Here is a 10078-nt window from a genome sequence, read left to right as displayed (position 1 = left end):
CGGATGAACCAATACTTTTACAGCACCCTGTGGAGAGCTGGCTAATTACAAGAGAATTTTGAAATTTTGAGCAAAGAGGCTTCATAGTCTTGCACTGTTACTGTCATTTCAATCTGATGTTAATTTGGTGCGTATGAAAGTTACCTCACATAAAAAGCCGGATTTTATTTCATGATCAGAACGTAGGAAAACCTAAATCAGACGTAGCGTGTGTAAATGGCGCTATGAAGGCACATCATGGTGTTTGTTACGCACATACATACATGCAAATTGAACAGACATCAATGGTTCATTTTTCTCGTGGACAACACATTTCGTTAGCTAACTAAAGGTTAGGCAAGTAAACAAAACAAAACATGGCAAAAATTGATCTTGAGGATATCACTTCTGGAGGGTGAGAACAGGTGACAAGATGGCGAAGGCATTCAAAGCTCTTGCTTTTCTTTCTTCTTTTTCTTCTTTTTATCTGCCTTATCTTTACTATTGTCTTTTGCTTCCGTCTTCTTCTTTTCTTCTTTCTTCTTTTTTTTTTCCTCCTTCTTCTTCTTTTTTTCTCGTTTTTCCTTCTCTTTTTTATCCTTAGCTTCTTTCTCGATTTGATCCTTTTCGCAGGTCTGCGAGTGTTTTCCACAATATGTCTTTTGTTCCAGTTGAACATCCTCGCACCTTTCTTCATTTATCAGAAAATCCTTGGCATCCCACGCCATCTCACCATCCTATGAATGTGTTTAAAATAAAAATCATTCAACACATTTGAGTCGTTTTCAAAGGTTAGGAAGTACGTACCTTGAACATGAATATCACCCGGTCATCTTCCAAAAGAAACCTATCAGTTTGGACGTGGTTGTTCCAAAGGCCAGTCTGCCAAATCGAGGATATATCCTCAGTATCTTTCCTGGTTGGATTGCCACTGACCTGTCAAAAGAGGCGCATTTGGTAGAGGTAAAACATGCAGTTTTTCGTATATCTTACCTTGACAAACATCATGAGAGTCTTGCCCTTCTTGGTGGCTTTCATCATGCTCTCCGGATTCGTCATGTCCAATTTGGAGAAATCAATGGAGGGTTGAGGACGTCGTGGATCGTGTTCAGGCAATTCATCCAATGGCAGTGGTTCATCATCTTCTTCCCACTGATCGTACAGACGTTCCAAATCCGCATCACTGCAAGGAACTGGTTGATTCACGAACTCTACACTCCATATTAAAAATGTAAGTAGAGTAGTACTCACTTGAAGTCTCTGACGTCTTTTTTGGCCCATTCAGGCTTTTCTTCGGATTTCTTAGCCTCCGAGTAGGTAGACAAGGCTAACAGAATTCCCGAAATCCATATCAAATGCCACTTTCCACCCATTTTGGAACGTTAACCACCAGAGAGTCCCAGGGCCAATGGCAATTTTAAGCGTCTCCTTTCTCGACTATATTTGGTCAAATCCACGTCACCCAATGGACAAATGACACGAAACTTTCCTCTCTGAACAATTACTTATTAGCAGTAGTCGAGCACAGATGGCTTTTAAACTTAATTTGGAACAATAACTTATCTTACTTCCGTGCACTAGTAACAAGTGTTGCTATTTTTCTTAAGCTGCTGTTTTCTTTACTGATTTCGCGTGGTACATGGAAAAAGTAGTGCCCTGTATGTACTACCACTGTACTACCACTGAAAGAGGAGGTCTGGTAAACAGATAATTTACCCGAGGTTGCGTGGTCGGAATCGACCATAAGAATACCTGCCTTTCTCGTCCTAAAATACCATTAACAATTTTGATTTGTTTGTTGACGAAGAATTTATGGTTGCTGAATTACTATGGAGGATTATACTGTGCTGGGACGAATCGGCGAGGGAGCTCACGGGGTGGTGATGAAGGCTCGCCACAAGAAATCGGGAAGCATCGTTGCTTTGAAAAAGGTCCTGCTGAAGCGCCTGGAAGACGGGATCCCGGAAACCGCTTTACGAGAGATCAAAGCCCTTCAGGTAAAGACAGATGAGGAATGTTGATCATAGCTGTCGTTCGCAATCATGTCTTGAATTTAAAGGTTAATTATACTTTTCAAAGAAAGCCTACGTGAATGGATTAATTTTAAGATTGGCATCATTCAGAAACGTGAGAGTTGTACTTGGATATTACAACACTTTTTGAACGGCCAATTATGTGAGTACAAATGTACGTGTTTTTTATTGTTTCTCCTTTCCAGGCGGCCAAATAAAAAAAAACATTATGTCACTCAAGATAGTGGTCATGTGTGCTTTGAGCAAAAAATATTTACATCACAATGGAATTTTGAATGATCTACAGTACTGCATCGACAAGTCTGAGCTGAAAAGCATAACAAGCGTGATCTTTGAAGGCGATGCAATAAGATTATTGATAAAGTATTGAAGCCCTGTAAAATATAAAAAAAGAACATTGAGAAGAGAAAAGTGCTACTGCAGTCCACGCATTTGTATGCTTTTAGCAGCCCTTTAGATCATCACCATGTTCGAAGTTACTCCTGGCATCGCGTATATCGGTCATCATTTTCTCTCAGGCTAGCAGTTGTTTTCCTCTATTCCACTAATTTTGCCTTTGAGACTAACATCAACATGATAGATTGCATTTTAAACCCACTGAAAATCAGTTCCACCGGTTATTTCAATTCCCAAAAACCATCATATTGTGCTCCTAGCATTACATCTCATGCCAAAAATGGATGAATTAATTATCTCTTTCGATTGAAACAATGGAAATTAGTTAAATCAACATCCCCCTTCCACTAGCCTTTTTTATCTATTTGGTGCTGGTCACCCTGGCTAGTTTGTTATGATTGTTCGAAAATTTGAAGTCGTCCGTCTGACCAGGACCAAAACCTGGATCCCAAAATGAGCTTCCCCGCCCCCGAAAAGGCGTACCTAGACCTGTTAAACGACTCTCAAAGAGCCCTAGAGGTGCGTCCTTTACGAGAGGAGATCCAAACCTTGGTCCGACAGCTCAAGCATCTCCGCGATTTGGGCGCCAATCTCCGACAAGACCTCCAGCATCAGACCCTCCATGCACCTCGCCACTATTACCCGCAAGCATTCCGCTCGTCCAAGGAGCAATCGATCTTCCAAGTCCTCAACTCGGCCTTAGACTCGGCTCACCACTCGGGGCCAGTCCAATGGGACCTCCAATACCGCCCCCACCCGCCCCCCTCGGCCGGATTCACGCCCAACCCCGATCAATGTTTGAACTTGGTCGATGGCGCGGCTCGAATGCGATTATTCGCCCAAATCACGGGCTTGACGGCCATTCAGAGCCCGAACAATGACTGGTTGGTGTTGCAGTTCAGTCCATCGGCCTCGGGCTTGATTCGAGGTCCTTATCAAGTCATATTGAAGCATGATCAGGCCTTGGATGTGTATAGTTTGATCAAAACCGATTTGCCCTTGTCCTCGAAAACCTTGAATTTGGAAGAATGGACGCGCGAGTATTTGCAGAATCCGGCCCAATCGCCGCGGGTGGCGGAATTTGGGCGGTCTATCTCGCGGCTACTCACGGCCTATGTGTCGCGGATGGATCAAGTGGAGCGCATGAAACGCGAGATATCGGAGGATATCGTGAAGATCCGACCCGTCAAGGACTATACCGTGTTGAGTTTCTACCTGAAGATTGAAGTATCGGATGAAACGGGCATGGCGGAGCTGAACGAGACCACGGATCCGAGTCAAAAGATGACGATCAAGGTCAAGATGACCTATGATCCGGCGTCGCATCGACCGCAACGCGATTCGGTGGTGATTGGTGGGGGTCGGTCATCAACCGATTTGAGTGACGAGGATCTGGCCATCCTCAAGGAGCAATGCATCGTGTTTTATGACAAGGATTTGGTGGATGCTGTCAAAGAGGCGTTCATGAACTGAAACCTCTAATGCTACTTTCAAACCATGCTCACCTCACATATCTACGGAAAGAGTACATACTGCTAATACATTCATCTGACTGCATTAAATCTCGCCTGATGTTGAAATTATCATCCTTGGAATTGTCGATCGAGACGATTTGGTTACTTTTTCAGGTCGAAAGAATACTTTGCGTTTAGGTTGTAAATTCTAGCCAATGAGGTTACGAAAACGCAGAAATCCATTCATTTCCAGGCCCTAGACAGCCCTTATGTGGTGCGGTTATTCGACATCTATCCGCAAGGCATGGGCTCTTGTGTTGGTCTTTGAGTACATGATGTCGGACCTGTCGGAGCTGATCCAGTGCGTGGACAATCCCTTGAGCGAGCCCCAAACCAAGACCTATATGATCATGCTTCTCAGAGGCACGGAATACATGCACAGCATGAACATTATGCACCGGGATCTCAAGCCCGCCAACCTACTTATTAGGTGTGTTCATTCATTCGAACATTGAAGAGCACTGTTTAACGAGTAGATTGTTTGTTCAAGTGCGGACGGATTGTTGAAAAATGCGGATTTGGGCCTGAGTCGGGTGTTCACTAAGAACGAGAAACGCCCTTATTTCACATCAAGTGGCCACCCGATGGTATCGCTCGCCCGAATTACTTTACGGGGCCGTAATTACTCGGAAGCGTGGATCTGTGGTCGATCGGATGTATTTTTGGCGAGCTCCTCAACTTCTCGCCGATTTTCCCAGGCGAGAACGATATCGATCAGCTGGGCTTGGTCATTCGAACCATGGGCACGCCAATGAGAAGATTTGGCCCGGAGTCTCAGGTAAGGGATGGACGAGGGGCCGGTAGAAAAACCTCTCGGCATGTCGCTTATCCATTTTCATATCTGATACTCACTTGATACGGTGAAAGGGCTGTCGGTCATTCACCCTGATGATATTTTGGGTTGACCTACGTTAATAAAGAGTTCATCGATGCTTTTCTTCCATATATATATAATCAATAATCTATCTTTCCTAAGCTTCACTTCACACCGATAATATATGAATTAGTATCCAATGTAGTAACGCATTTACCTATAACTTTATTCATCGAATCTTAACATTCTCCGAGAATAAGTTTCAACCAAGACTTTTCATGATCTTTAAATAGCACATTAACTTACCCTGAAATAACTAAAAGAAGGAAACTAGGATGATATTTCAGTCACAATGAGTACATTTTTGCAGAATAAGCATGGAAAAAAAAACATCAGTTTTTGCTCAGGTTCAATATCATAACTGATTTGGAAAAAATAAATCTTCAAAGTAGTAGAACGATGACAAGTTGCGACCCTTCGGTGCTCTCAAATGATTACGTTAATCTCTCTCTCAGATCTGCCGGACTACTCGAAGATCACTTTCCTCGAACCACGCCATTCCATTGGAAAATCTCGTGCCAGATGCACCTTCCGAAGCCCAAGCCTTGTTCAAGCGATTCATCAAGTACGACTCGAAGAAGCGATGTCGGCCAAGAAGCGGCAGATCGTGCCCAGCACATCCTGAGCGAAGAACGTTGCACAGATATGTACTTCTTGTCCCGCCTTTCCCGGCCCTCAACGGACAATGCCAAGATCCCAGCAAAGATCCCGACTCAAAATAGCAAGGCGAAGGAAGCCAGTCACCTCCATTGTAGCGAAGCTTGGGAAACGAAAATTGGAGACCAGTCGAAGACCTCTTTGAGGATTTATTGTCACTCAAGGCTAGGTCATTTCTTGCGAGCCTCTCTTCTCGCGGGATTATCCCTCTTCCGCGATCTCGATCCGCTTTCATCCGCACGATTAGTCCCGCCTTCATCTCGAATGGTGAGCTCATTGGCCAATCCGATGGAGCTCGACGAATTCTGACTGATGACGATTACTTCATCCGCATTGACCACGGGCATGGGACTGGTTTGTATGTTCTGCTCGTCCTCGCCCACATTACAAATGCGGCGGATGCTTCCATCTTGATTGATATGACCGAACAATGTGAGACTTGGGCACGCCTCCCGATTCGTGTCGCACTCCACTATTTGCCTTGACGCGGGCGGGTTTACCTTTCATGATGGCTCTACAAGGAGTCCTGACCACCCCGGGCGGCAGGTCCACTTTCTCAGACTTGTGCTGTCTTTGCATATGATTATTGAGCGAATCCTTCCTAGAAATTGAGAATAACGCGGTATGGTTTATCATGTATGAATAAGTAGTGAACGAAAAATACATATTATTTTTTGTCAAAAAATTAATCAAAAAAAAAAAAAGAACGAGGAAATAAGCTATAAAAGGATAATAACAAGTTACACTTCGTTTGATTACCTAAGCATTTTTTGCAGTTTTAGGGGGCAAGATTCCTTAAAACAAGTTCTTCGCGAACTTTTCGCTATTTGGGTTGTGACGTATTATCTTGTTTAGGGACTGACCAAAAAATTGGAATCTATATTTCTAAGCATCTAGAAATCACAATCTAGGACAAATGAACTAAATTATTTATAAAACCATTAGTAACCAATATAACCAAATCTAAGACATTCAGGTTCAAATAGCATATTGTATGGTTCACTAAAAAATAGGAAAACACCGCTTCAATTGTTTATAAATCCCAACCAATGCATGCAATCTAAGAAGAAGATGGTCAAGGGAAAGGAACTCTGGGGAAGTCGTAAAGATAAAAAAAGCTAAAATATGATCCTATATTTCAATCTTTTAGTTATTTCAGGGTAAGTTAATGTGCTATTTAAATATCATTCGGAATGTTATTTTTCCAAATTTTCTGCAAAAAAATAAAAATCTATTTCTCCCAAAATGAACAAAATAGTTTCCGAGCTTTTCCGAGCCCCTTATAATGAACTATCATCAAAGATGACAAAGATTTTTGATACTCACCTTCGGGTACAAAATCCGCATAATTGACAAACGAAGGGAAACTTGCCCTCATGACGGAACTTGTTGATCTCGCAATCGCTTGGAATCTGCGTAAGCTTTCCCACAGATGTTGCACACAAACGGTTTCTTGTGAATAGTGACCTCGTTTATGACGCGCCATCGCCGCGGTTGTGTGGGTTCTGGAATAAATCACATACACTGATTCAGCATCATTTATGTACTATGTTTACTCTGATGACTGTTCCAGTTCAATGAGGTCACATATCTGAAAGAACTTCCGTTCAAGATTACCTCCCAAAATTAGCTTATCCCTATACAACCAGAATAAAAATAACTTCCAAATAATGCCCGTATTGTTCAGAAAAGCCTCAGTAACTGCGAAGCGTAGATAAGGTGCATGTTGCACCTTAGAGCTTTGAGCACAAAGTTAGATACATACTCATTCATATAATTTCGATTTCCATCGCTTAGAATCACTACCCGGCAATTTGACACACGGGAAGAAACTCTCAATTAAGTGTTTATCGGTTTACTCGAGTCTTATTTCTATCCCACCCCAGTGCAAAAGGTGCTGAGAATCAAGTACCTGAATCCACAGATTCTCGCACTCATAAGGTCGATCATTGGTATGCTTGAATCGCACGTGCCGATCCACGGCCGCTTCTCAACCGAAGCGTAATCACAATGTTGGCAATGAAAGCGCATTTTGTTCTTGGACGTATGTTTGCGAGGAATGTGGTCCTTCAATTGATAATCTGGAAAGTCAAATACTGAAGTTTGTCAAGGAAGGGGAAGGAAAACACCAAGACTGACCCACATTGATAAGAATCGTTGAAAGTAAATTCTGACCACCCTCCCATAGGTCAATGTTGTATATAAGCCGCATCCATCCGTCATTCTTCCCAAATCAACAACAAAAAAAAGAAACAAGAGTCATGTTCAAACTCTCCAAGTACTTGCTGAGCCTCAAATATAAACTTCGGAGTCCAGATTGGGATCACCGGACGAACTCCACCCATCTTCTGATGGCCGCCATGGAACAATGTCCACTTTTGCTCTACTAGGTGAGAATAAATCTTGCATTGCTTACCCGCCACTGATTTGAAATCACATTCCGAGCACGTGTGGATCTCTTGGAGATCGTTGCCCTTAAGTCCTTTTTGTGTTTGGTGGCCAAATGTCGAATGAGCGAAAGCTTTTGAGCACACGTGAACTCACTGCAATAAGAACATTGGAACAATTTCTCTTGAAATGCTGCTTCAAATGGAGCTTGAAGCCGTTGCGACTCTTAAACTCCTTTTCACACCTGATGCCATTTCAGCTTGTCATCCTTGAAGGAGTGCAACGGACGTGGCTGATGTATGACTTTTGACCAGACACTCGAAATCGCACTCTTCGCACCGAAACATCTCACCGATCCCGTGCTCTTTGTACAAATGGACCTTGAGATCCTCTTTGCCAAGATGGCACCCATCTTGCACACCGGACACATGAATTGGTCCTTTTCCTTGTGCAGGCTCCTGTCGATCCAACATAACTTTTAAATAAATCAAAATGAATTGAATTATGCATGTGCTCTTACTTGACATGTCGTCGGAGTTGAGCAGCTTTGGAAATCCATGGAGCATTCCACACATTGATATTCTTCGCTGGTCGTGGCGGTTCGGATCAATCCGGATTGTCCGGATTCCGCGATCCCGCGAATGGTTAACTCGCAATCCTCGTCTTCCTCCAATTGAACCACAGGAAATTGTAGAGCGTTTGAGTCCGCGTTTGATCCTCGGATTGAAAAACGTTGTCTTCGCCCGGTTTTGGGGCCGAGGGCAAAGTGAGGGTCTTTCCGAATCCCAAGATCACCTTTCTGGAGGAGCTGACCCGGGAAGCGGGCATCTTAGTAGTGCTGTTGCTATTCTCACATTCCGGGGGATCGTCTTTGTCCGTTTCCGCTTTTTGGTCTGCAATGCTAATGGTATACCAGACCGAATGGCCAGCATCTGATCGCCTAATTTCTGGATTCCGACTCTTCTGGAGGAGCTTGGTGGAGTCATGGGAGAAAATTGGTGAGTAGGTGCCAATTGCCTGGATTGGATGATTTATCCACTTCTCCCGTGGAAGGAGGCTTGGGCTGAGGGTCATCGGCCGGAACCGTCCACGCCCCTTCCCGCCTGTTTTAGGATTGGTCAGGATCCAAGTCCCACCGGGTACCTCCACTCGATCCACGGCTCTCTTCTTCGGAAGTTGTTGGCCCGGAAACCGCCGTTGAAGAGCATTGGAGAGTCAACCACGCCACTTGATTGGCATTCAATGGGTTTGAATGACCGTGGAATTGGCCTTGGTCGTCGTGGTCGACAGAGAAGCTGCCTGATGGGACAGAACTTGACGCCACACTACCAGTATCATTTTCGAGATTACTTGCTGAACCCAATTCGGGGAGAGGGATCTTCTCGAGCACTCGCAATCTGTGGCTCTCTTGGACCCGACTAGGTGTTTGAATGTTCTCAGAGGCGTTGAGCATGCTTTGAGCAATCACTCTCAACTTCCCCTGAGGCGTTTTGGGCATGGAAAATCCACCGGACCGGCTCTCCCGTCTTGATCATTGGGCTTGACCTTTTTCGGCGGCTAACGAAAGCTCGATCAAATCGCCCGGATTCGGGTCGAGTTGGGTTCATCGGCTGGCTTCCCACTAGGGGGTTGAAGGTGTCCTCTAAAATCATTTCGCGACACAGGCTCGCCCAAGGAAGGATGGTTGTATTGATAGACCGTGTCCTCTTGATGGCCCTCAGGGTGAGATGATGGATGATGATTCTCGTGCTCGATGTATTGCTCATCGAACTGGCTTGAACACATCGGAGTGTTTCCATACTGAGAGTGGTGGCTGTAGGGTTGAGAGTCGAGGAGTTGGGATGAGCCTGAATAAAATGAGCCCCCGCCCGTTTTGATTGACATTGGAGTGATCCACTAAGGAGGTAGGACTTTGAACAGCTTGGCCATTGAGCCAATTTCCGCCGAATAAGCGCCAGACCTGGGATTGGAAACAAAGGCTGGATTTATTCCAAGCGCTGAAGCTTGATATGTTGGCACAGTGAGTGACAAATTTAATCATTGAATCCGTTGAATTGTAAGGGAGAAGTTATTGATTGCGTTATTAGTTAATCATTACCTTTCTTATTTCTCACGTTTTTTCAAAGTTTTTTTTTTTTGAACAAATGAACGCTATGCAAAATTTCGTTTCACCTTAAAACATGCTCAAATGCTTTTTCCAAACAATTTCGAGTCACGGATCAACCAAACGCATATTT

At 44.0% G+C, this 10078-nt stretch overlaps 1 protein-coding gene and 1 pseudogene across 1 annotated transcript; one reads left to right on the top strand and one right to left on the bottom strand.

Moving 5' to 3' along the window:
- Positions 1–150: 150 nt before the first annotated feature.
- Positions 151–1606, bottom strand: LOC131876793 (LDLR chaperone boca-like). Its single transcript, XM_059222282.1, has 4 exons — positions 1231–1606; positions 973–1162; positions 787–915; positions 151–716 (listed from the first exon to the last, which is right to left on the bottom strand). Exons 1-4 carry the CDS (start codon positions 1350–1352, stop codon positions 426–428), a joined length of 732 nt encoding a protein of 243 aa, XP_059078265.1. The 5' UTR covers positions 1353–1606; the 3' UTR covers positions 151–425.
- A 154-nt stretch (positions 1607–1760) lies between these two features.
- The window catches only part of LOC131893684 (cyclin-dependent kinase 20-like), a 9375-nt pseudogene continuing 1057 nt past the window's right edge, over positions 1761–10078 (top strand).

Source organism: Tigriopus californicus, chromosome 2, assembly GCF_007210705.1.
Source record: "Tigriopus californicus strain San Diego chromosome 2, Tcal_SD_v2.1, whole genome shotgun sequence".
In the NCBI taxonomy this organism is placed as follows: domain Eukaryota; kingdom Metazoa; phylum Arthropoda; class Copepoda; order Harpacticoida; family Harpacticidae; genus Tigriopus; species Tigriopus californicus.
Note: the sequence above shows the minus strand (reverse complement) of the source record. Positions and strands in the feature narration are given on the sequence as shown.

Coding starts and splice junctions, on each gene's coding strand:
- LOC131876793 (XM_059222282.1), bottom strand. CDS start 1,352: ATGGGTGGAAAGTGGCATTTGATATGGATTTCGGGAATTCTGTTAGCC. Junction 1,163..1,230: donor AAAGACGTCAGAGACTTCAA/GTGAGTACTACT, acceptor AGTTCCTTGCAG/TGATGCGGATTTGGAACGTC. Junction 717..786: donor GGGTGATATTCATGTTCAAG/GTACGTACTTCC, acceptor ACACATTCATAG/GATGGTGAGATGGCGTGGGA.